At 43.8% G+C, this 25,913-nt stretch overlaps 1 protein-coding gene across 1 annotated transcript in view; it reads right to left on the reverse strand.

The window, feature by feature from the left end:
* Nucleotides 1-25,913, reverse strand: part of cacna1ba (calcium channel, voltage-dependent, N type, alpha 1B subunit, a) — a 150,692-nt gene that overhangs the window by 93,816 nt on the left and 30,963 nt on the right. Inside the window, exons 7-9 of the mRNA XM_047380421.1 lie at nucleotides 13,806-13,909; nucleotides 1,549-1,664; nucleotides 1,353-1,442 (exon numbers count right to left, since the gene is read on the reverse strand). Coding sequence (XP_047236377.1) covers nucleotides 1,353-1,442; nucleotides 1,549-1,664; nucleotides 13,806-13,909 — 310 coding nt within the window. The remainder of the gene's footprint in view (nucleotides 1-1,352; nucleotides 1,443-1,548; nucleotides 1,665-13,805; nucleotides 13,910-25,913) is intronic.

Consider the following 25,913-nt stretch of genomic DNA (forward strand, 5'->3'; position numbering starts at 1 on the left):
ATTTATTTTACAAATACTTTAGGGATTTCCCATTTCATGACAAAATGCTGTAAAAAAGAAGTGAAGAGAACATTTAAGGTTGCTCCTATACAGGATTCACCCTGTGTTTTTGCATAGACAATACAGATATTTTCTATACAGAAACATCTGCATTGTAATGACACCTTCCACAGTTTAAAGAAACATAACAAATCCATTATTTATCTTTGTGTATTATTTTGTATCAGAATAATAAAAGAAGCATTCAAAAAGAAAAAATAAATATTAAATTGTTCATATTTCAATGATCTAGAAATTGTTATGCATGTGAAACAGCATGTAACATTGTTGCTGTGGAACCAGCCACCAGTTTGACTACAGACTTAATCAACAACGTCCAGTGAAAAATAGCCATGATTTCAGTGTAGAGGCTACATGTACAGGTGCATCAAAAAAATCTTAATACTCTTTAAAGGTCAAGATTGTTTGTCACTTATTTCAGAAAGTTACAGTCATGTATTATTTAAATTCAATGCACATAGAGTTAAATATTTCCAGCCTTTATTTTACTTTTGGTACATTTGGCAGTGTGAGCCGGTACCAATTCCTGCTGGAAAATGAAATCAATATCTTTACAAAGCTTGTCAGCAGAAGGAAGCATGAAGTGCTCCAAAATGTCCTGGTAAACGGATGGTTGACTGTGGACCAGAACCAGTTGATGGCATGACACTCCAAATCATCAAGCAACTTGGATTCTGCTCCTCTCCACTCTTCCTCCAGACTTTGGGACCTTGATTTCCAAATCAAATGCAAATTTTACTTTCTTCAGAAAAGAGGACTTAGGACCAGTGAGCAACAGTCCAGTTCTTTTTCTCCTAAGTCCCGGTAAGATTATTCCAACGTAGCCTCTGGTTCAGAAGTAGCTAGACAAGAGGAATTGTCTTATTTTTTAGGATGCACCTGTATATGTTTAGCCCTGATTAAGACCTATATACACTATTTACATATTTTACTGTATATTTATATATGCAAACATTATTTTAATGAGCGACACTAAAAAGCACTGGGACCAGACTACAAAACACAGAAAACCTCAGGTAATTTGGTCTGGCCCCATTAGTTTTTAACTCCTTCATTGAATCTTACAGTGTTTGTGAGCACCTGTCACTGATATTTTGACAGAGAACATAATCTTAAATCTTCTGCATGTGCAAATTTACCTATAAAGAACATCTTTTTTTTTTGTTATCAGCACATGTTTACCAAGCTATTTTCTCTAATTTTTAGATGCATTTTTGTTTTGCATTGTTACTACTCTAAATGTATTTTGATTTGATTGGAGCAAATCAGATTGTGCTGATGACAGCCCTCACCAGAGTTGGGATTGTGTTTCCGTTTGTACCATGCTCCATCCAGAGATTTCTCTTCTGCGTTCTTGTCCTCCTCAGCCAGCATCACCTCCTCTGCAACATATTTACACTTTGTGCCATTTTCAATAGTCATACTCAAAGGTAACGTTAATGCATTTAATATTTATCGAGTAAAGATATGTGTGTGTGTGTTTCCAACCTGCTTTACAGATCCACTCCAAATAACCAGTTAACTCTCTCTCAATCTGCTGCTGTCGGCGAAGCTTCAGGAACTCTTGCCTCTTCTCCACACGCTCCCTTTCCTTTGCAAACTCTCTTTAGCAGACACACATAGACACAAGCATGGTTTAAGAAACATGAAAAAAAACAACTTGGATCCTGACGTTTTTAGCTGTTGACACAGAGACAAGAAGTGGAGACAGTTATGTCCTCGCACTATTTGCCAGCTGAACTGGTAGCCTCTTGGTAAGACAACAAGATAGATTCTGTATGTCTACATAGTGGACATTTTTTTTCCCTTTATCTAGTAATCCCACACGAACCTGTGGGATCACTTGTTTCTACTTGACCTGACCATGTAGAATCTCAACTTAATCTTCAGTCATCTCAGGGTTTCCAAGTATTAGGCATTTTTTGCATTTTTGGTCTTTTGTCAAATTTTAATGTTTCAGATCATCAAACAGATTTTAGTATCATACAAAGGTAATGCATATTTCAAGTGATGATTTTTTAAGTGAATTTATTGAAAGAAAAAAGCTATCCAAGTATTAACATAAGGCGGATTTGAAATAGGTCAAGCAACAGTGCTCCTAACTCACAGGTCACCTTGGTTTAAAATAATGGTTTGGTACATTTTCAGTAAATTTCAATCAAGAGAAAAAATGTATAAATATGTGTACTTCAACAGTGAACAAAACTTATTATCAGTATGTCTTAGTATTTCAAACAGTGAACAGAAAAAACTGACTGATGATTTGGCCTAATTTTGTTAATAAATATGGGACTATATTCAACTCCCATCTCCGGGAGAGCTTTGACCAGATCCCAGGGGATGTTGGAGACATAGAGTCCGAGTGGACCATGTTCTACGCATCTATTGTCGATGCTGCTGCATTAGCTGTGGCCGTAAGGTCTGTGGTGCCTGTCGCTGCGGCAATCCCCGAACCCGGTGGTGGACACTAGCAGTAAGGGACGCTGTCAAGCTGAAGAAGGAGTCCTATTGGCTGTGGTTGGCTTGTGGGACTCCTGAGGCGGCTGACGGGTACCGTGAGGCCAAGCGTGCTGCGGCCCGGGCTGTGGCAGAGGCAAAAACTCGGGCCCGGGAGGAGTTCGGTGAGGCCATGGAGAAGGACTACCGGTTGGCCTCGAAGTCCGGTGCCTCAGGAGGGGGAAGCAGTGCTTCGCCAACACTGTTTATAGTGGGGGTGGGAAACTGCTGACCTCAGCTGAGGACATTATCGGGCGGTGGAAGGAATACTTCGAGGATCTCCTCAATCCTGCCATCACGCATTCTGTGGTGGAAACAGAGGCTGGGGACTCGGGGCTGGACTCTTTCATCACCCAGGCTGAAGTCACCGAGGTGGTTAAAAAGCTCCGCGGTGGCAAGGCTTCGGGGGTGGCAGAGATCCGCCCTGAGTACCTCAAGTCTCTGGATGTTGTTGGGCTGTCATGGATGACACGACTCTTCAACATTGCGTGGCGGACGGGGACAGTGCCTCTGGACTGGCAGACTGGGGTGGTGGTGGTGGTCCCCCTTCATAAGAATGGGGACCGGAGGGTGTGTTCCAACTACAGGGGGATCACACTCCTCAGCCTCCCTGGTAAGGCCTACGCCAGGGTATTGGAGAGGAGAGTCTGGCCGATAGTCGAACCTCGGCTTCAGGAGGAGCAGTGTGGTTTTCGTCCCAGCCGTGGAACACTGGACCAGCTCTATACCCTCTAGAGGGTGCTCGAGGATTCATGGGAGTTTGCCCAACCGGTTCACATGTGTTTTGTGGACCTGGAGAAGGCATTTGACTGTGTCCCTCGTGATGCCCTGTGGGGGGTGCTCCAGGAGTATGGAATCGGGGGCCCTTTATTAGGGGCCATCCGGTCTCTGTAAAGCGGAGCAGGAGTTTGGTTCGCATTGCCGGCACTAAGTCGGACCTGTTCCCGTTGCATGTTGGACTCCGGCAGCACTGCCCTTTGTCACCAGTCCTGTTCATAACTTTTATGGACAGTATTTCTAGATGCAGCCAAGGGCCGGAGGGGGTCCGGTTTCGGGACCAGTGGATTTCGTCTCTTCTTTTTGCAGATGACGTGGTCCTGCTGGCCCCCTCTAGCCAAGACCTACAGCATGCGATGGGGCGGTTTGCAGCCGAGTGTGAAGCGGCTGGGATGAAGATCAGCTCCTCCAAGTCCGAGGCCATGGTTCTCGACCGGAAAAGGGTGGCTTGTCCTCTTCAGGTTGGAGGGGAGTTCCTGCCTCAAGTGGAGGAGTTTAAGTATCTCGGGGTCTTGTTCACGAATGGGGGAAAAATGGAGCGGGAGATCGACAGACGGATCGGTGCGGCTGCCACAGTAATGGGGGCACTATGCCGGTCCGTTGTGGTGAAGATAGAGCTGAGCCGAAAAGCAAAGCTCTCAATTTACCGGTCAGTCTACATTCCTACCCTCACCTATGGCCATGAACTTTGGGTCATGACCAAAAGAACGAGATCACGGATACAAGCGGCTGAAATGAGCTTCCTCCGTAAGGTGGCCGGGCACTCCCTTAGAGATAGGGTGAGGAGTTCGGCCATCTGGGAGGGGCTCGGAGTAGAGCCGCTGCTCCTTCACATCGAGAGGAGCCAGTTGAGGTGGCTCGGGCATCTATACCGGATGCCTCCTGGACGCCTTCCTCGGGAGGTGTTCCAGGCACGTCCCACCGGGAGGAGGCCCAGGAGACGGCCCAGGACACGATGGAGGGACTATGTCTCTCAGCTGGCCTGGGAACGCCTTGGGCTCCACCCGGAGGAGCTGGAGGAGGTGTCTGGGGAGAGGGACGTCTGGGCGTCTCTGCTGAGTCTGCTGCCCCCGTGACCCGGTCCCGGATAAAGCGGAAGACGACGAGTACGAGTACGGTATACAACATGGAATAATAGATGACATATACAACAATAAAACCACCTAGAACTGGTCAACAGTGATGTTTATAAAGACTGTGCTGACATTTCATAAAAGAAAAAATATTTCAATCCCTTTTGGAGTTGTTTTGATATACAGTATAGACAATCCAGTGTAGGAGCTGTACTTGAATGCTCCACAGGAGAACAAGTGGTGGGACATCCCTTCACACAGCACCATGTATTGTCACAGTTCTGCAACTTTGAAGGTTTCCATATGATCTGGGGCTGGTTATATGCTACATGCAGGTGGTTTTCGCTGATTTTTATTTGTCAGTGATGTTTGTTTCAGGTGAGTAATTTAGTTCAGAATACAATGAATGTTGTATCTTATTGCTGTTGAAAAAAGCTGATGTAAAGCTTTGGTTCAGTCCACCTTTCTCTCATCATCATCAGTGTAGATGAGTAAGAATTACATTAATATTCCCAAATAGCTGATTAGTGATAGTTGGGACTTTTCTCTGCTTTGTTTTGGTGTCACTTTTTAAGATTGTGTCTCTTTCAGTCGGATATCTACTCAATTTAAAAGCAAGTTGATTTAGAAAACAGAAACATCAGCAACCTTTATAACTTGAGCCATCTGTGTTTGAAAAGTGACAAAACCTTAATGGGCAACCCACTGAAACTAGATAAATAAAAACCAGAAGGCACGGATAGATAATGTTGCATGAGTAAACCAAATAGTTCCAACTCTAACTGTACAGTGTCTGTACATTAACATATTACTGAATCATACCTTTGTGATGATACTGAACTAACATTAAGAGGTATGCCTTTCCAGTTTCAATAAACAAAGAAGGAAATAAAATATGAAGGAGATGAGGTAGAGAAGGGGAAATGGAAAAAGGAGAAGATGAAAGGAGGTGTAGAAAGACTAAGAGAAAGATCATTAAAGAAAGACAGAGAGAGTGGAAGCTAGACAACATAACAAAAGGAGGGCAATCCAGTTCATCCCCCTGCTCTGTAATTGGTATGTCTCCCACACACTGTAGGGAAAACCTCTATCCTGCATTGCAGTGGATTTCTGCCTCACTTCATGTGTGTGTGTGTGTGTGTGTGTGTGTGAGTGTGTGTGTGTGTGTGTGTGTGTGTCTAAACCTAATTTTGCGGGCACTATCTTCATGTGTGGCTGCAGTAGTGTGTTTTTCTAGGAAGATAGTTGTGCAAAAATTTCACTCACTAACATCACACACTGGATTGACAAATACATATCAGAATGAGCACATCACACTGAGTTCACTCACAAACAGCCCACAATGTTTTTCTTTCTCTGGAACAATTCTGGCTAAAATGTTTGTGGCAGTGACACATGAGTGGATGTAAGGATAGAAACGATAAAAGGAATGTTACCATAGTGGAGGATCAGACCAGGCCAGAGAAGGTCTGGTCTGATGAGTCATGCTTTCTTTTATTATATCACACGGACTGCTTACCTGCTTTCCCACAGAAAGAAAACAAGCCATCTGGGGCAAGGAGCTGTGCCATGAGAACCTTTATTGTGCTGCACATGTGACTGTTACTTTGAAAGTACTGCCTACCTAGGTACATCAGTTGCTATAAATGGCAATGGCTTCTTTTGCTACATTGCTACAGATGCTGTAATATTGGTGTTTAATTATTCTTAAAAAACACACACACACACACAAATACTGCCTTTTACATTTTCAAGAGAAAGGCAAATAAACTCTGTTACTGGGAACCAGGAAGCAATCAGATACATTGCTACCCGTAAAGTCAATCATCTTTGCATTGTGGTTAAATTTGCACTCTAATATGAGCTTGAATACCATTTTGAGAAAATTACATTGTCACAATCATATCATGAGAAGCTCTAAAGAAATGCATTTTAACTATATGTATTTGGGAGCCTGATTCTGCTGTCCTGAGGACAAGATCTGCAGAAAACAATCCAAAACAATGAAAAGAAAGAAGAAAGAGGAATTTATTGTGCCACAGTTTTTCAGTTATTTTGCCTACACTGTTGTGTTTCTTTCAGTTCTAGTTCCAGTCCAATCTAATGGTTTCATTAACTAGACATCGTTCTAATCTGGACAGGGGGGTCTGAAGCCTTTGAAACCTGCATGTCTAAGCTCCCTGCCTTCTAAAGATCAGATTACAGCATCAGTGACCTTCCACTTCACCAGTTCACTGTAAAACCTTCTGACAACGCCTGCAGAGAGAACAGGAGACATGAACCACAAACGACGAGGAGAGGAGGTGGATGAAGGCTACCTGCCCTCCAAAGCTTTTATCCAGTCTTTCTATCTGTTGATGTAGTAAAATATACAATCTGTGTCTGAATATCAAAAATACAGAAAGAATAAAACAAGTCATAAAGTTTATACATATTTTAAAGATTTGTTTGAAGTTGTAGATAACTAGATGTTTTCCACACAGCTGTTTGATGGAAAGGTGGAAGATGGACCAATCAACTTTCCTAATCTCCATCGTAGTTTCACTTTGCGTTAATAAATCTCAAACCAAATAACTGTGGATTAAGCTGAACAGCAAAATGTGTTTTTTTATCTCGATGGTAAGTAAGCAACTGAATAAAAATCAATTATTAAAATGTGCAGAAAAAAAGGAACAGTTTTCTCTTCTTTTTTTAAAGATTAAACAGGCAGTGTAGAAACAATTAGGACATGTCCATTTCTTTTTTAAATCTAATTTAATTTACAGCTTTTTATCTCCTGCCTCAAGTGGAGGAGTTTAAGTATCTCGGGGTCTTGTTCATGAGTCAGGGAAGAATGGAGCGGGAGATCGACAGATGGATCGGTGCGGCTGCCGCAGTAATGGGGGCACTGTGCCGGTCCGTTGTGGTGAAGAGAGAGCTGAGCCGAATAGCGAAGCTCTCGATTTACCGGTCGGTCTACATTCCTACCCTCACCTATGGCCATGAACTTTGGGTCAGAACCGAAAGAACGAGATCCCGGATACAAGCGGCTGAAATGAGCTTCCTCCATAGGGTGGCCGGGCACTCCCTTAGAGATAGGGTGAGGAGCTCGGCCATCCGGGAGGGGCTCGGAGTAGAGCCGCTGCTCCTCCACATCGAGAGGTGCCAGTTGAGGTGGCTCGGGCATCTATACCGGATGCCTCCTGGACGCCTTCCTCGGGAGGTGTTCCAGGCACGTCCCACCGGGAGGAGGCCCTGGGGACGGCCCAGGACACACTGGAGGGACTATGTCTCTCGGCTGGCCTGGGAACGCCTTGGGCTCCCCCCGGAGGAGCTGGAGGAGGTGTCTGGGGAGAGGGACGTCTCTGCTGAGTCTGCTGCCCCCGCGACCCGGTCCTGGATAGAGCGGAAGACGACGAGTACGAGTACGAGCTTTTTTATCTCTGCTTTTAAAGCAACAGTGGAATCAACAACATGGATGAAGAGCAAAGGTGCAGTGCTTTTAAAGTACTTGATCTAGTTTATTAACTTGTTCCAGAGCAAGTTATGGATTTAAAGTTCAAGCAATGCAATAATCTGTTTGTTAAATCTTTCCCTGCATATCCCAAACTATAGGAAGCAATATTGATGTTGTTTCACAGACTGTGCATTGGTCACTCCTGACAACCAGTTTGAAATCTTAGGACTTAAATAAATGTAAACTACCAACAGTCAGACACTGACACACATTGCTAGATTCACGCCGCTGAAGGTGGCAGTATGTTGGAGTTTCTCGGTTAATTTTATTCTGATGTATTCTTTTCAAAAACTTGAATTCCTCCTTTTCTGTGTGAAACACTGCTTTTTTGGACAGTTATTTTTCAGTGTTTTGTAACCAGCAGGAATACAGCAAATATTAGCCTAAAAAACCTGAGTAAGCTCAGGACAACAGGCTATATTCCCTTTATGGCTCAAACACAGAGCTCCAGCATGCCTACAACAGCAGGTGTTACTATCACAACCAGAAAATGATTTGATGGTTTTAAAATGGAATGCATGGTTTGTTCATGTCCATTAGACACTGGATTTTTCATTTGACTGTGTCAATAAAAGATATATCTACATTTGCAGATCTTACAACATATTTAATCAGTATGAATTTTATTTGATATTTAGAATTTAAGTCCTTTGAACATATTGTCAGACAGAGTGGAAACAAGACTTTTCTGGCACACAGTTGAAAGAGCTTTATGTAACAATCTTTCAACAGAGACATATAGCTTTCTTATTTGCATGGATAAAAATTCAATGAATCATTCTTTTCTCTAAAATGGGAATATCCTACCCTCAGGATGAGTTTTTTTAACCTCTAACAAATAATGACCATTTCAAAATGATCAAACACTAAAATACTACAGGTTCTTGGACATTTTGACAACATGCAGGAGTGATGTAAAATAACGACTCCCAATTAACATCTTTGTATGGACTTTAATGCTGTATTGATTAGCAAGGCTTTGGCTTTAACTTCAATTGTTAGGGAACTTTTGTCATCTGCCTTTACTGTTTACTGAAGGAACAGAATCACCCTGGAAACACCATATTGAGTCAGCCACTGCTCAATTGAAATAAACTTTGAGTTTACATTTTAATGAAATCTAATCAATATTTCACTGGTTCTGCCACAAATGTGGGAGAACCAGTGAAATATTAGTGAGTTCAAGAAAAGTGTACACCCTGGAGGAGAGTTCTAAATGTTTGATGTCAAAGAGCTACAGAACAGTAACATTTCTGAGTTCTGTTGGAATGTAAATGTTTAGGCTGCTGTCACACTCTTTCCTTCCTGGCTGTGCATGCTGGGATTTTGAACATGTTATACGGGGACTAATCATGAGGAAATTAAGGAGATTTTGTGAAACATCACGTCCTGTCCTTTGTCATTTCTTTGAAGTAAGTGTGTTAATTTTGATGCACTGCTGTTCTTAATATTGCGTGTTGACTGCAAGGTGTGTTCTGCTGTATCATGACTGGTACCATCTATCTTTATTTATTGATTAAATCTTCTAATTATAGCAACCATCTGGAACTGAAATATCAAGCAACCATCTGGAAATGAACTTCAGGGCTCTATCAGTGCCCCACCAGTGGTCCAATAATTTTTAGCCAGATCATTAGGACCATAAGGGTTGCTCTAAGTTTCACTTGAATTTTCACCATAACATATCCTTGCGGGGATTAACGTTTCTGCAGAGCTTAGTGTGCAATTAAGTGTTATGTTATTAGTGGGAAACTGCTGTGACATTTGAGTTACAGTTGCGTTGATTCTGAAGTGGTGGTGACTTTGCATGGTTTACGTGACTTGTCAGTGTTCATGTGGTAGGATTTCTGAGCATGTCCAAAAACTCCATGGTAGGCTAGTATACAGTGGGGAGAACGCTTAATTAATATGCTGCTGATTTTGCAGGTTTTCCCACTTGCAAAGCATGTAGACGTCTTTAATTTATATCATATGAACTCTTCAACTGTGAGTGAAGGAATCTAAAAAAAAATCACATTGTGTGATTTTTAAGTAATTAATTAACATTTTATTGCATGACATAAGTATTTGATACATCAGAAAAACAAAACTGAATATTTGGTACAGAAACCTTTGTTTGCAATTACAGATATCAGACTTTTCCTTTAGTTCTTGACGAGGTTTGCCCACACTGCAGCAGGGATTTTGGACCACTCCTCCATACAGATCTTCTCCAGATCCTTCAGGTTTCGGGGCTGTCACTGGGCAATACAGACTTTCAGCTCCCTCCAAAGATTTTCAATTGGGTTCAGATCTGGAGACTGGCTAGGCCACTCCAGGACTTTGAGAGGCTTCTTACGGAGCCACTCCTTAGTTGCTCTGGCTCTGTGCTTTGCGTCGTTGTCATGTTGGAAGACCCAGCCACGACCCGTCTGTCCTTACTGAGGGAAGGACAGATTGAAGAAAAGCATCCCTAAAGAATTATGTTTTCATCTCCATGCTAAGCAGTGAGGAGAAGCAGAGGTGTATTTGATCAACAGCAAAGGTCGACGTCTTAAAACGGTGCTGAGGAACGCACTGTACATCCCATCATATCTGCACGACATCTTCTCAGTGAATGTTGCCACATCCAGCAGAGCTACTGCAATCTTTGAAGAGGAAAATGACTTTCTTCTCAGACATGGTACCAAATTCCCCATTCACGTATGTAAAAAACTTTATTACTTACAGCCCGCGGACAATGAATGTGGGGATCTGAGTAAAAAAATGTTATGACTTACAAAGTTGGCATGACATTCTAGGACATTGCAATTATGAAGATGTGTTGAAACTTGAAAATGTTGTTCATGGCATGGAAATTAAAGGAAGAGGTAAACCTTATGCCATATTGTGAAGTCTGTACAAAGGGAAAATTTGTTGAAACAAGGAACAGGGAGCCAGATGCAGGAGCTAAAGTGCCACTGGCAATGGTTCACACAGATTTAGCAGGACCTATAGACCCAGTGTCCAAAGATGGTCACAGATATGCATTATCCTTTACAGACGATTATTCTAGTGCAGTTTTTGTATAGTGTTTGAAAAACGAGGATGACACAGTACAAGCTACTGAAAAGTTTATTCCGGACGTGGCTCCATATGGAAAGATTAAATGTATGGGGTCAGACAATGGTACAGAATTTACAGGAAATGAGTACCAGGCATTATTGAGAAGAAATGGCCATGCCTGTAGGGATGGTGTTCTTGCCGTTGTACTCATCCTTCTTCCTACAAACATGACAAGTGGAGTTTAGGTCAAAAAGCTCAATTTTTGTCTCATCAGACCACATGACCTTCTCCCATTCCTCCTCTGGATCATCCAGATGGTCAGTGGCAAACTTCAGACGGACCTTAACATACGTTGGCTTGAGCAGGGGGACCTTGCGTGTGCTGCAGGATTTTAATTCATGGCGGCGTAGTGTGTTACTAATGTTCTTCTTTGAGACTGTGGTCCCAGCTCTCTTCAGGTCATTGACTTGGTCCTGCCGTGTAGTTCTGGGCTGATCCCTCACCTTCCTCATGATCATTGATGCCCCACGAGGTGAGATCTTGCATGGAGCCCCAGACCAAGGGAGATTGACAATCATCTTGAACTTCTTCCATTTTCTTATAATGGCACCAACAGTTGTTGCCTTCTCATCCCAGCCTTGTGCAGGTCTACTATTTTAGCCCTGATGTCCTTACACAGCTCTCTGGTCTTGGCCATTGTGGAGAGGTTGGAGTTTGTTTGATTGAGTGTGTGGACAGGTGTCTTTTATACAGATAACGAGTTCAAACAGGTGCAATTAATACAGGTAATGAGTGGAGAACAGGAGGGCTTCCTAAAGAAGAACTAACAGGGCTGTGAGAGGCGGGATTCTTACTGGTTGTTAGATGATCAAATACTTATGTCATGCAATAAAATGCATATTATTTACTTAAAAATCACACAATGTGACGTTCTGGATTTTTGTTTTCGATTCCGTCAATCACAGTTGAAGAGTAGCTATGATAAAAATTAAAGCCTTCTACATGTTTTGCAAGTGAGAAAACCTGCAAAATCTGCAGTGTATCATATACTTGTTCTCCCCACTGTATGTGGTGAACAAATTGTTGATGCTACAGTGTTGAAATAGGTAAGCGATGTGGGAGTGTTATTACCTCTGCCAAGGAGGTTATGTTTTTGTCTGTCCATCAGTTTGTAAGGCTGCCTGGCATGTGTGATGGGATCTTTAGAGCGATCAACACTCAGACTGAGATGTTACATGAGCTGAATCGCAGACTGGATGTGATCCTTACACAGGATCGCAGGCAGGTTGCGGTTCCTGGACTCAGGGGTGAAATGGGATAAATCTGGGAGAAAGTTGTTCGCTCGGATCTGGCAGAAAGACCAGGAATTCAGCTGTTTGGATTCGCCTTTAAGAAGCACCAGCAAGACTCTCAAGGCTGACGGAAAATTAAAAGTCAGCCTAACCCAAATAATTATTGTTTTTCTGAATCTGGCTCCCCTGCACGGCCTTGATGGCTGATTATCTTTAACTTCTCCTGGAAGTTATGTAAACATGACGCTCTGCTCCCTCTGCCCCCTCCCTTCCCTGAGGACATCTATGGACCTGCTCAGAACTTGGCCGGTTGATGAACAACAAACCATCAAGGACAATGACCTCTGGGACAGTGCTTCATGTACTTACTTGCACACACTCACTTGCACACACACACACATGCTCAAGATAAACATATGCACCCCCTCACACCACCTTCACCGTTCCTGGCATGATGTTGTTTTGTCAACTTGTTGCTTCTTTGTGCTGAGGTTTTTTGCAATCTCAAAATGTATCCTGCTAAGGATAAAGTGTGAAATGTGATTTCTTTTTCCCTCTACTTACCTAATGTGGCCTCTTTTCTCATCTAGCAAGGGCAGCACCTGTGAGTGGGCAGCAAAGCCTCGATGACCCGTCCCCCTCTTGTCTTGTGTCATGATGTATGTTTGGATGGGTTGTACTGGAATTCTAATTTCCCCTCGGGGATCAATAAAGTAACTTTGAATTGAATTGAATTGAAAAAAAGTTATCAGCGGATTTACATGGAATTTCAGACAATGTGCGTACTAGGACAAGGAAGAGGTGATTAGATTTCGGTGGTGATTTGGAGCACCACCTGGATCCAGGATTTTTTTGAAGGATTCTTTATCATTGCCATGGCAATAATAAAGACCATGGTGCGACAACCTGGAATTCCCACATGCTTTGTCACCCTGTCAGCAGCTAATATGTAGTGGCTAGAAGTCATCCAGAGTAGACATCATCAGTATAGCAAGAAGCTGCCATGTGTCAATGAACCTATTGCCTTGGTGGAGGTCTGCACTCTATGATTGCCTTTCTTGTTTTTCTGTGGCATCATGTTTAACAACAGCACATAAATCAAAGGCTGATATCAAATAGTGTGATGGGGTATTCATATTTTTTGAGATTCAACTGAAATATTCTCTCATAATTATGTTGTTATGCACACATCTAGAATGAAATACATCCAGTGCTTGCCAGTCACAATGAGTATAACAACAGTGTTCCAACCCAAAAGCTCTGATCTTGCAATAAATGATGCTAGGATTGACTTGCTAAATGGGGTTCCTTTTACAAAAGGCCATTCGATGGTGTAGAGGTAACTTTCACTGAGATATGTAAAACACATTTAAATACATTTAGTTTGTATGATTTGCACTATATATCTGCACATGTCATCCTTGCAGGCAGGGATGGGAAAAAGCAGAGAATATGTAATCCATGTGGTTTTAGCTTCCTGAATGAAAGATGATCCTGTTTGGTCAAAAGTTTGCCAAAGCTTGCTTGCATTTTAAAGAAGAACCTTTAAAACTCCCTCCTCGGGTCATGTTTACAGTTTGTACTCACCCCGAGAGTACACCCAACACCAGGTTGAGCATGAAGAAGGATCCAATGATGATGAGCGGGATGAAGTACAGCCAGTTCCACATGTACCCTGAGGCATCATTGGCCTGAATACATACACACAAAGACACGGCTAAAATGAATCATTTCTTTATGTTATTGCACATAGAACCACTTTCTATCTATAGTTATTATGTATTTGGTCTTCTAAAACTGTGGTAGTCTCTCTCTAAATACAGAATGTAGTCATTTCAAACATGTTTGTTGGTGTAGTGGAGCATGTCTTAAAAAAATACCACAGAAATAGAACAATTCTTAATCATTTACGTTTGCAGCTTTTATTATTTAAGTTTTTTAATCCCAACAAGGATCAGTAAACATTTATTTAGTTTTGATCGGTGGAGACAGCATCCAAAGGCTGAAGCAAACTGCAAAAAGGACTGTAGGGATGTAGTTTCATATTTTGAGGGCATTGTAGGTTTTCACCATGGCTGCAAGAACCTTGTGGATGTCAGCTATTAAAGCTGACGGAATTTGTCAGTGTACCAAAGAAAGTGAAGACTATGCAGTGCCTAAGTTTCTTTTCTAAAAACAAGACTTTATTTGATTAAACCGCACAAAGAACAATATTTTCTATCTCAGGAATGATGTACTCCTGTACTGATGTACATTTTACTCACAGATTTTCCTTTAAATAAACACAAGGCTTAACAAAGACCTTGTGTAGCAGACAAGGTAATTACAGTACTTAGAAATTGGAAGTGTTGGAAAACAAATTGGCACAAGCACTGTGGGTGTGAGGGTAGTGCTAGGTCTTCCCTCACACTGAAAACAATCCTGCTTTATCTGGAAAACAGCATAATTGATCTCTGTTTAAAGCAACACATATAAAGGCATTCACTGATTTAAAGAAATCACATTAGACATGATTATTTCATAATATTATATTTTAAAATGTACAGTTAAAATATGTTTACAAAGCAGGTAAATATGTTTGTGTATTTGTAGCTCTGCATTTTTGTGAGTGTGATTTCATACACAAACATATTTTATGCAGTTAAATCCAAAACTATTTGTTCACAGATCTTCAAAATACATTTAGAAACACGCTGCTCAACAAATAGGAGAAAGGGTTGATTGCTGTAATGCCAAAAAGGTTTTTCACTTGATTATTGAGGTTATAAATAATCATTAGCATGCCATTTTGTAATAATGTGCAAATATGCAAATAAAATCATATAAGATTTTATAAATTAATACTGATTTTACATTATATATTATATTACATTATATTACCTTTTGAGGAATACATTTTTTCTTTCCAATCAGAAACAAGATTCTTTGATATTTAAAATAATTCTAAGTCGAAATATGACAGGGGTGTGAATAATTTGGGGGTTAATTGTATAGGTTATATTTCCTACATACAGTTTCACAAATAAAAACAAGACAACAGTGTCAACAAGAAACCAGAGTTAACAGCATGGAGGTATTTTATTCTCATAAAGACTAATGACAGACATGATTATACCCATCCCTTGAAGAAACCTGTGGCCCAGACATACAGAGCCTTGCAGAAATAGTCTTTGCCTCAAACATTTTCACATTCTGTCATGTCACAACCACAAACATGAAGATATGTTAGTAGAGTGCTATATAATAAATGACCACAAATTAAACATGATTGTGAAGGGGAAAATACATGGTTTTCAAAATGTTTTACAACTAAAAATCGGAAACGTTGTGGTGTGCATTTATATTCAGCCTCCTTGAGTCAATACTTGGTAGTACCAACTTTTGCTGCAGTTAAAACTGCAAACATTTTTGGGGAATGTTTCTACTAGATGTGTACAATCAGAGACTCACATTTTTGCTTGTTCTTTTTTTGCAAAATAGCTGAAGTTGACTTAATAAACTCTGACCAGTTTCCCTGTCCCTGCTGAAGAGAAGCATCCGTACAGCATGATGCTGCCACTACCAAATTTTAAGTCTTTTTGGGTGTACCACTCTGGTTTAAGCTTGTTTGAAGCAGATCTTTCAGCTCCAGAGTTGGTCTTCCTCTCTCTTAAACCTCCTGTTTCAACTGAAAATCCAGCTTAGAAAAATCCTTTTCCAGTGTTGAAAAGTAATCTTCCATTTAGTCAGACCCAGTTTAAATAAGAGTACAGTTACAGGATGTGTTGGTTAAAACACCCCTGCCCTCTGTGTAGCTAAAGAGTTTGTAGTGACCTGCTGGTAGCTGTCTGTGCGTATGGGGCTCAGCACTGCACCCTTTCAGTGCAGCACTGTACGTTTTGCCTCACCCTGTCCATTTTCACTGCATTTATGGCCAGTTAGAAAGAGTAAATATATCACACACATTCATTAAATATATTAGACAGACAGTGGAATGTCAGCTAGTTTAGTGCATGTGTGATCCAGCATGTATATTGGCGATATAAAGAAAGACGGCAATGGGGCATGCACCAACTGCCTGCTTCAGTCAATGTGTGACACAGTGCCATCGGTGGTGAGGCACAGATATTCACTGTCTCACCTTGCCTTTCTGCCATGTATTTAAATCGGCAATGCGTAAATTCAGTGATTTTCGCCATGAAAGTGTTAAAAATCTGACAGAAATCTAATTTGTAGACGTGTCAAGTGGACAAATTGAGTTTTACTTATCATTGCTAGTATTTTATTTGTCATGATGACAAGTAAGGCAGCGCCTCACCTGCAGCCCCTGACCACACGTCGCTGGCAGTGCAGGACTGCCCAGAGCACCAACACCTCTGCTGCTCTACTCGCTGTTGGAGTTGAGATTGATAGTGTGTGTCATCACAGTCCCACTGATGTGGTGCAACACACAGTTTCCATAATAAAATAAAGGTAGTAATTTACCTACTTATCTTACTTTGGCTCCCCAGTCTGTGAATCTTTGCTTAAAAACTCTGAGTAGGTTTTATTTTCTCTCTCTCTGATGTGTTGCTTTGAGATTAGTCAGCATTTTCACTGTACCGTAAGGTCTCACACTGTCTGAACAACAATACACCAGTTAGTGCTAAAATTCATGTTAGGTCCTCCAGTCTTAACTTAGCAACGAAGAGGACACTACAGAGAGAAGAATACATTTCTGACTGGAAAATGTGACTGGAGTGTGAGGGCGTGTTGTTTTCACTGCAGAGCTGTTTGAGGAAGCAAAACTTTCAGAGAGTCAGGTATCAACCACACCTCCCATCCCCCTGACGATGCTGTGTTCAGTCTCTGCTTTGCTGTGTTGTAGTTTCTGTCTCTCCTCTGTCATAATGGGGTTTTCTTAGACTCTGACATACACAGCCACAAGGACAAAGACAGCGTTTTAACCGTTTATTTAGAAACAGGAATAAAGGTTGGACTGGAACCAAGGCTGGAGCTGGTGGAAAAACGCGGGGTCTCTCTGAAGGAGAAAGACAGAGGCTGGTAAACACTCTGGGTGGAAACGGACAAAACGTAAATGTGTTCTTTAAAAGCTGACTTACAGGGGTTGAGTTCTTGGTAAGACCAGGGGAAATAAGTTCTTCTCCACGGTGCCTTGAGTCTGACAGGCTGTGAACAGTTTTCGGAGGAGGAAATGCTTAGTTTCTTCTCTTCCAGGAAACTCCACTATGGTTGGAGAGTTTTAACGTTGGAGGGTGGACAGGCAGGTTGACCGATGTTTCTCAGGTAGCTCCTGAGAAGCTGGGCTTGGATTTGGAAGCAAAGAGGAGGCTCAGGGCTGAGTTGTTGGGGCTGGAGTTCCCAAACTCCTCTGGACATGACATGAGTGAAAACGATGACCAGAAAGATTCCAAGACTTCCTTCAGCGAAGGGTGATCTGCAAAGCAGGGGGAGAAAAACAAGGAGATCAGAGAAACTGCTTGAAAGCAGGACTGCAGAGAAGCAGAGGTCTAGCTGTTACCACCCCAAGTGAGAAAACGAGCTGACGCCTCCTTCTGGGTTTCCACTCCATAAGCCAATCTGATTGCTCTCAGATGAGCAACACCTGTGCAGCAGCACCTGCCAGCCACACCCTGCATGGAGAGAACACAGCACACAAAACACAGCCTCCACACAACCTGTGCACAAACCACCGTGGATATTACATCCTTTACATTTCTGATGGAGATGGAGTCAAACCTGACGACATACAGCGGTGCAGTATTGATCATACCTGCCAACTGCTCACAGTACTGTTCCAAATTGCGGCTGCTTTTGGGACACGCAAAATAATGACCAACAAATTATGAGCGCAATTATTTGCTGTTTTAGTGAATCACACTACAGGTGTTAAATAACTTATTTGCATCAACTCCTCCCAAAATAATTGACAACTTTGCGCTGAAACCCCCAGTACTGCATTTTCATTGAGGAAAACGTGTTAACTGGACAGACAACGGGTGTTATTGGTGCGGACCAGGGGAGTCCAACCATTTAATTAAAACAAAGCATTGCGAGGGCCCATGGTGTGCGCTGACCCGATGGGATTTCTGCCAAGTGCTCTGAATGTCAAAGTGTTATGATTTGGGGTTGTTTGGTTTTGGGTTTTTTCTTTATATGTTTTTCACAGTTGAAGTTTTGAATCGTTCTTCTGTTTATTATTATTATTATTATTATTATTATTATTATTGTTAGATTTTTGAATCATGTTTCTGTTTGTTTTCCTGGTCATGCTTTAGTTTTTGTATTCATGTTTTGCTAAGTTGTTTTCTTGGATTGCGCTTCTGACAAGATGGCGCCGCAGATGGTCGCCTCGGCGTGTTGGTGCGCATTGTTTTGTTTTGTTTTTTGCTTTAAAACGGTCTTCTGTGATGGTACCCGGAGCTCTCTCACCAGAGAAGAACTCATGAACATCAGGGCTACTACACCAGAGGAGTTATTTCCCACTTTTCTGCCTACTGCTCTGGAATTTATGGACATTCTGGTCAAAGGTGCGCTCACCTTTGTTCACGCGGTGAAACGCGGGGAAACGGGCTGGGGTGCTGGTACGTCTTCGCCAGCGTGGACTACGAACACCGTTACCTGGAATATTTCTCTCTAACGTGCGCTCACTTCCCAACAAAATGGAGGAACTACAACTGTTGTTGGGGAAAAACAGGGACTTTTATTCATCGGCAGTTTTGTGCTTCACGGAGACGTGGCTGTGTGGATTAATACCGGACTCTGCGCTGCAGCTGGCAGGATTCCAGCTCTACAGAGCGGACAGAGACACGGAACTCTCTGGCAAAGCGAAAGGTGGAGGAATCTGTTTTCACCTCAACAGTGGTTGGTGCAACGACGTGACAGTGATTCAGCAGCACTGTTCTCCAGACCTGGAAGCCTTCATCATAAACTGTAAGCCTTTCTATTCCCCCCGTGAGTTCGCTTCGTTCATCCTGGTCGGTGTTTACATCCCGCCACAAGCTAACGTGCAGGTCGCACAGCGCATGCTCGCCGACCAGATACTGAGTGTGGAGCGGACCAACCCGGACTCCTTAGTTATCGTCGTTGGCGACTTTAACAAAGGTAATCTCACCCACGAACTCCCCAAATACAGACAGTTTATAAAATGTCCGACCAGAGAGGACAACATTCTGGATCACTGTTACACCACCATCAGAGACGCTTATCACGCCGTCCCACGTGCTGCACTGGGCCAATCCGACCACATCATGGTCCACCTGATTCCTGCATACAGGCAGAAACTAAAGCTCTGCAAACCTGTTGTGAGGACGACAAGGAAGTGGAGCAGTGAGGCTGTGGAGAATCTCCAGGCGTGTTTAGGCTGTACAGACTGGGATGTGTTCAGGACTACTACCAACAGTCTGGACGAGTACACAGAGGCTGTGATTTCCTACATCAGCTTCTGTGAGGACAGCTGTGTACCATCATACACCAGGGTGAGTTACAACAACGACAAACCCTGGTTCACAGCTAAACTCAGAAGGTTAAGACTGGATAAGGAAAAGGCCTTCAGGAGTGGGGACAAAGACATATACAGAGAGGCAAAGTACAAGTTTGGCAAGGCAGTGAAAGAGGCCAAACGACTGTACTCTGAGAAGCTCCAAAACCAGTTCTCAGCCAACGACTCTGCGTCTGTCTGGAAAGGGCTCAAGCAAATCAACAACTACAAGCCGAAAGCCCCCCACTCCATCAACGACCGACGCCTCGCCAACGACCTGAACGAGTTCTACTGCCGCTTTGAAAGACAAAGGGACAGTCCTGCAACCATCTCCCACGACGCCCCCCAACAGCTGCAGCCACAATCCACCACCCCCATCTCTCCAACCTCAAGAGGGGCCTTGGCACCTCCAACCCCCACCCTGAAGTTCCCCCCCACCAGCCCCCTACCCACGCCGAGGACGGCTCTTTCCATCCAGGAGAGGGACGTCAACAAACTCTTCAGGAGACAGAACCCCCGGAAAGCTGCTGGTCCGGATTCTGTCTCATCAGCCAGCCTGAAGCACTGCGCTGATCAGCTGTCTCCAGTCTTCACAGACATTTTTAACACCTCACTGGAGACATGTCATGTGCCAGCCTGCTTCAAGTCCTCCACCATCGTCCCTGTTCCCAAGAAGCCAAGGACCACAGGGCTTAGTGACTTCAGACCCGTCGCCCTGACCTCTGTGGTGATGAAGTCCTTTGAGCGCCTTGTGCTCTCACACCTAAAAGACATCACCGACCCCCTCCTTGACCCCCTGCAGTTTGCCTACAGAGCCAACAGGTCTGTAGATGATGCAGTCAACCTAGCCCTTCACTTCATCCTCCGGCACCTGGACTCCACAGGAACCTACGCCAGGATCCTGTTTGTGGATTTCAGCTCTGCCTTCAACACCATCGTCCCAGTTCTGCTACAGGAGAAGCTCTCCCAGCTGAGTGTGCCCGACTCCACCTGCAGGTGGATCACTGACTTCCTGTCTGACAGGAAGCAGCGCGTGAGGCTGGGGAAGCACGTCTCTGACTCCCTGACCATCAGCACCGGTTCCCCCCAAGGCTGTGTTCTCTCTCCTCTGCTCTTCTCCCTGTACACCAACAGCTGCACCTCCAGTCACCAGTCTGTCAAGCTTCTGAAGTTTGCGGACGACACCACCCTGATCGGACTCATCTCTGATGGTGATGAGTCTGCGTACAGATGGGAGGTGGACCATCTGTTGGACTGGTGCAGCCAGAACAACCTTGAGCTCAACGCTCTAAAGACAGTGGAGATGGTTGTGAACTTCAGGCAGAACCCAGCCCCACCTGCCCCCATCACCCTCTGTGACTCCACAATTGACACTGTGGAATCTTTCCGCTTCCTGGGAACCATCATCTCCCAGAATCTCAAGTGGGAGCCAAACATCAGCTCCCTCATCAAGAAAGCCCAGCAGAGGATGTTCTTCCTGCGGCAGCTGAAGAAATTCAAACTGCCAAAGACTATGATGGTGCACTTCTACACAGCCATCATTGAGTCCATCCTCACCTCCTCCATCACCATCTGGTACGCCGCTGCTACAGCCAAGGATAAGGGCAGGCTGCAGCGTGTCATTCGGTCTGCTGAGAAGGTGATTGGCTGCAGTCTACTGTCGCTCCAGGAACTGTACACCTCCAGGACCCTGAAGCGGGCAGTGAAGATTCTGGCTGATCCCTCCCACCCCGGTCACAGACTCTTTGAGACTCTCCCCTCTGGCAGGAGGCTGCGGTCCATCCGGACCAAAACCTCACGCCACAAGAACAGTTTTTTCCCATCTGCCACCAGCCTGGTTAACAAAGCCCGGAAACCACCCTGACACTCTCCCTTTCCCCCACACCCCCCCTTTTTTTGCTGACAGGACACTTGTAACTTGTAACTCTATGTGTTACATTAACGCTCAGCATGGACTCCTGCTTTACTTGCACTGCTTTACTTGCACAATGATCACCTGCACTGTTGTATTGCTCTTGCATCTTATACTGCTCTATATTTACTCTCACTCACTTAAAACTGTGCACATATATTTATATTATATTGTAGATATGTTAATACTGTTTATTTGTATTGTATTGCACCGACTACGCCAAAACAAATTCCTTGTATGTCCAAAAACGTACTTGGCAATAAAGCTTTTCTGATTCTGATTCTGATTCTGATTATGCTTTGGTTTCATGTTTTTCTAATTTGATTTTTATTTGTTTGTATCCTTGAAGTTCTGTTTTGCCCCTGTCACGTTGTGTTCTCCTGTCAATTAAGTTATTCGGATCACCTGCACCTAGTTAATTTTTCTCCTTGCTTCACCTGGTTCACATTCCATATATACACACCTGTCCTGTTTATTCCTTGCGGAAACATTTTTCTGGATCATGCTCACGTCTAGTCGTCTCAATCATGCTTACGTCTTGTTTTTTGGATAATGCCGAGCCTGTCTTGCCTGCCCGTTTATTGTTTTGTTCCTGCCTCTTGTTATGAGTGAGTTTTTGCTAATTAAAGCCTTTTTTTCTTACCGTCATGCTGCCTGCTCGTCTGCATTCTGGGGTCCAACACTATACAAGTCATTACACAAAGTGAAGAAGGGAATAGATCTCCTTCAAAGTACTGCCCCAGAGGGACTGGGAATACCATGGAGTCATTAACCCTGGGGGTCTGGTGATGGTCCTCGGTCATGGAACAGGGGAAAACAGGGGGCAGTCAGCCCCCAAAGACCCATGGAGCAACAGTTACAAGGATGCACCTCCTCGTGGTCCAGCTAGTAACGGGTGTATCCGGCAAAGTCAGCTTGCCCAAAAGGAGACTATGCCTAACCAGCCAGCCCCTGTGGTATGGTCACAAACCTAATGGTATGTTACAGTGATATTGTCAGTCATGACCATCATTCTGGCTCTTTAAAATGGGTGCCAGTGCAGCTTGGGCTAGCTTGGGTTAGCCCTAACCCTAATTCTCTACCATGTTTAAGGTTGGACATGTTCGGAATTGGAAAACCAACTTCCCCAGTAGGCGCTGGAACCAGCCCACGGGGGTATTGCCTTGAGTCCCAACATGCTCAGTGGCGACAGCCAGTAGCCCTATGAAGACAATCTCCCAGCAGAGAAAGTCAGTGTCAGTGGATACACAGGTCCAGTAGGACAATTGGTGTTGCCGAGAGAGCGGGTGGATCTCACCGAGTCAGTCCCCTGGAGAGCCCTCAGTGGTGACCAAATTATTGACCACTAATGACTCTACAATGAGGGTAGAGTCAGAGGTGGTTGTGCAGTAACCACAGCCTCAACAGGTCATTGTAGCCTTCGGACTTCGGCCCTATTGACTCTCTGGGAGTGAGTGAACAATCTGCCTCCATTCTCTCAGAAGTCCAGGTTCTCCTGCTAGGTCCGTGCCCAGACTGCCCACTGTGTGGCGTGCCGGTGGGTGGCATTGTCACACTTGGCAAGCATCTTGTAAACCGGCACAGGAGTGTCGCTGCCATGTACGAATGCCGTAAGTGTGGGAGATATAACACTTACAGTCACTCCTTCTCATGTCATGCTCCTAAGTGCAGGGCTGTGGCAAGGGGGGAGGGGGTCCTGGCTCGTGAGTTTGCTTGCGATTTTCACAAAGCACGGTACCCCACGGCTGTTGGTGTTTCTCAACATAAGCGACACCCCCACCCAGTCAAATGGAACGAGGTCAGGTGGGCATGAGAAAAGGTACCAGTGGGAGAAATCAAGGGGACGAAGCTCTGGAGTGTTGACAAAGTGCGGGAGCTTATCTGTGTCATCCAAGAGCACAGACATTCAATTACCACATACCAGCTTATAGCAGGGAAATTGGGAAATGGCAAGACGGCCAAACAGGTGAAAAAAGGCTCCTGTAAATTGACATGGCAGGCGACTGCCCACAAATAGCAGCGGCTGAGGGGCCAGTGGTGACAAACCCTAAACCGCTGGCTTATCAGTTCTCGTCATGTTCGTCCTTTGTCCTGGCAGCTCCCAGTATACGTGATGCACTGATTCAACGGGTGAAAGAAAAGATGGCGAGGAGGTGATGGTGATCGCTGCTTTGGTTAGGGACGTCAGAGATTGCCAAGCCCTTAAGGATGGAAGGGTCTCTGCTGGCAGTAGTGTTTGTGGACTTTGCAAAGGCATTTTTTCTCCTTGGCTTTTAACTCAGTTTGAAATGTTGGCTCTTATCCTTTTACCCTTTATTAATTTAACTATTTATATTAGTTTGTTTTATATTGTTTTTATGTTTTAATAGGTTATTCTAAAATTATTTTATTTATGATAGATCTGCTAAGCATACATTTATTTTAGTAGTTTTATCATTGTACAGAACCTTGGTCAACTGCATTGTTTTTAAAGTGCTTTATCAATAAAGATTATAAATAAAGTATTGTATTGTTTTTGACTCCATCACCCACAAGCACATTTTGTGTGCTTTGGGCGAATGCGGTATTGACACATGCGTTATTGAGTTGATCAAAAACTCATATGTGGACTGCGTGACCTGAGTGAGCTGTGTGGATGGCCCCATGCAGCCAATTCACATGAAGGCTGGAGTGAAGCAAGGAGACCCAATTTCCCCACTTCTTTTGAACCTAGCTATGGATCTCCACATTCATACACTTGAGGAGGATGGATCTGGACAACACTGAGACAATCGGGCAACTGCCACGCTGGCGTTAGCCAACGATCTGGTGCTGGTGAGTGGTTCAACTGAGACAATGGGTAGGAGCCTCGGGATTTTGGAGAAGCTCTGCCAGCAGACTATGTTGAGGGTTTAGCCGATGAAGTGCCATGGATTATATATGGACAAGGGCGATACAAATGGGAGATCGGTGGTTCGCGTATCCACATGATCCCTCCAGGTGAATCGGTTCATTATTTGGGTGTCCAGGTAGGCCTGGGGCATGGCATTGTGACTCTGGATCTTATCCCTATAGTCCAGCAATGGATTGAAAGGATTTCGGAGGCCCCACTGAAACCCTCACAGCGGGTGAGGGCTCTGAACTCATTTGCACTCCCGAGGACCATTTATCAGGCCAATCTAGATGGGATACCGGTAACTGAACTGGCTCAGATAGATGGAGTTCTTCCGGGAAGTTGTGAAGCAATGGTTACATTTATCACCCTTCACATGCAATGGACTGTTGTATTCATAAGCGTGCAGGGCATTATCAGACTGGAAAGACTCATTCCATCACTTTAGTTATGACGAATACATCAGATGTCAAGGTCTGATGACTTTTGGACCCATACTATAACAACACACGCTGTGTGACTGGGAAAGGTTGTGGGTGCCTGTGATGGGCTTTGGGGAAACTGTTCTGGATAAAGCTGGAAGTCTGCCAGATTACCCCGAAAACCTGGCCTGGTCGGCCTTTAAGGTCCAGGGTGTGGGTGAAGACCAATTCAGAGGTGACATAATCAGTATCTCATGGCTTGCTGACCCCATGGCTTCTGGGTTTAGGCAAAGACACTGGATTTCTGGCCTGGCTCTGAGGGCTGAAGTGTACCCCGACAGGGAATTTCTGGCACGGGGTGGGGACAAGTTAGGAGCAGCCTTTAGACTCTTCCAGGCCAGGTTGGAATCATGTTCACACATCTTCGGTCGGTGTGGCTATGTCCAGGATAAGGAGGCACAACAAGGTATGTGTTCTTCTGGCCACTGAGGCTGAGAGATATGACTGGACAGCAACTAGGGAGTTCCGAGTTGTGGACGCTGAGGGCGGCCTCAGGATCCTATTCGGGCGCCAATATTTATAATACAAGAACGCCAAATTAGCCTGACTCCTTTTACAAAAGTAAATGATTCAATAAATAAAAGAATGGGCACACCCAAAGTTTGTCCCTGTCCTTCCATTTTCAGATTATGAATTGAACAGAGCTATGTAAGATGTTCAAACATTAAACTTCTCAATAATTTCTTCCCTGACCTGTCTGCTGTTTTCCTTAGTCTTTATGATGCTGGTTGTTCAGTAATTTTCTCTAACAAACCTATGAGGCCAGAAACAGAACAGTTGCATTTATACTCAGAATAAATTAGACACAGCTGAACTCTATTTGCCAATTAGGTAACTCCTGATGGCAGTTGGTAGCATTAAATTTCAGTAATGTAAAGAGTAAAGAAGGCTGAATACGGTACAGCTCTATTTTCAAATTTCTATTCACAGAAAATGTTCAAGCCATGTATCCCTTTTCTTCAACTATCTA

This window comes from Girardinichthys multiradiatus, chromosome 12, assembly GCF_021462225.1.
Source record: "Girardinichthys multiradiatus isolate DD_20200921_A chromosome 12, DD_fGirMul_XY1, whole genome shotgun sequence".
NCBI classification, from domain to species: Eukaryota; Metazoa; Chordata; class Actinopteri; order Cyprinodontiformes; family Goodeidae; genus Girardinichthys; species Girardinichthys multiradiatus.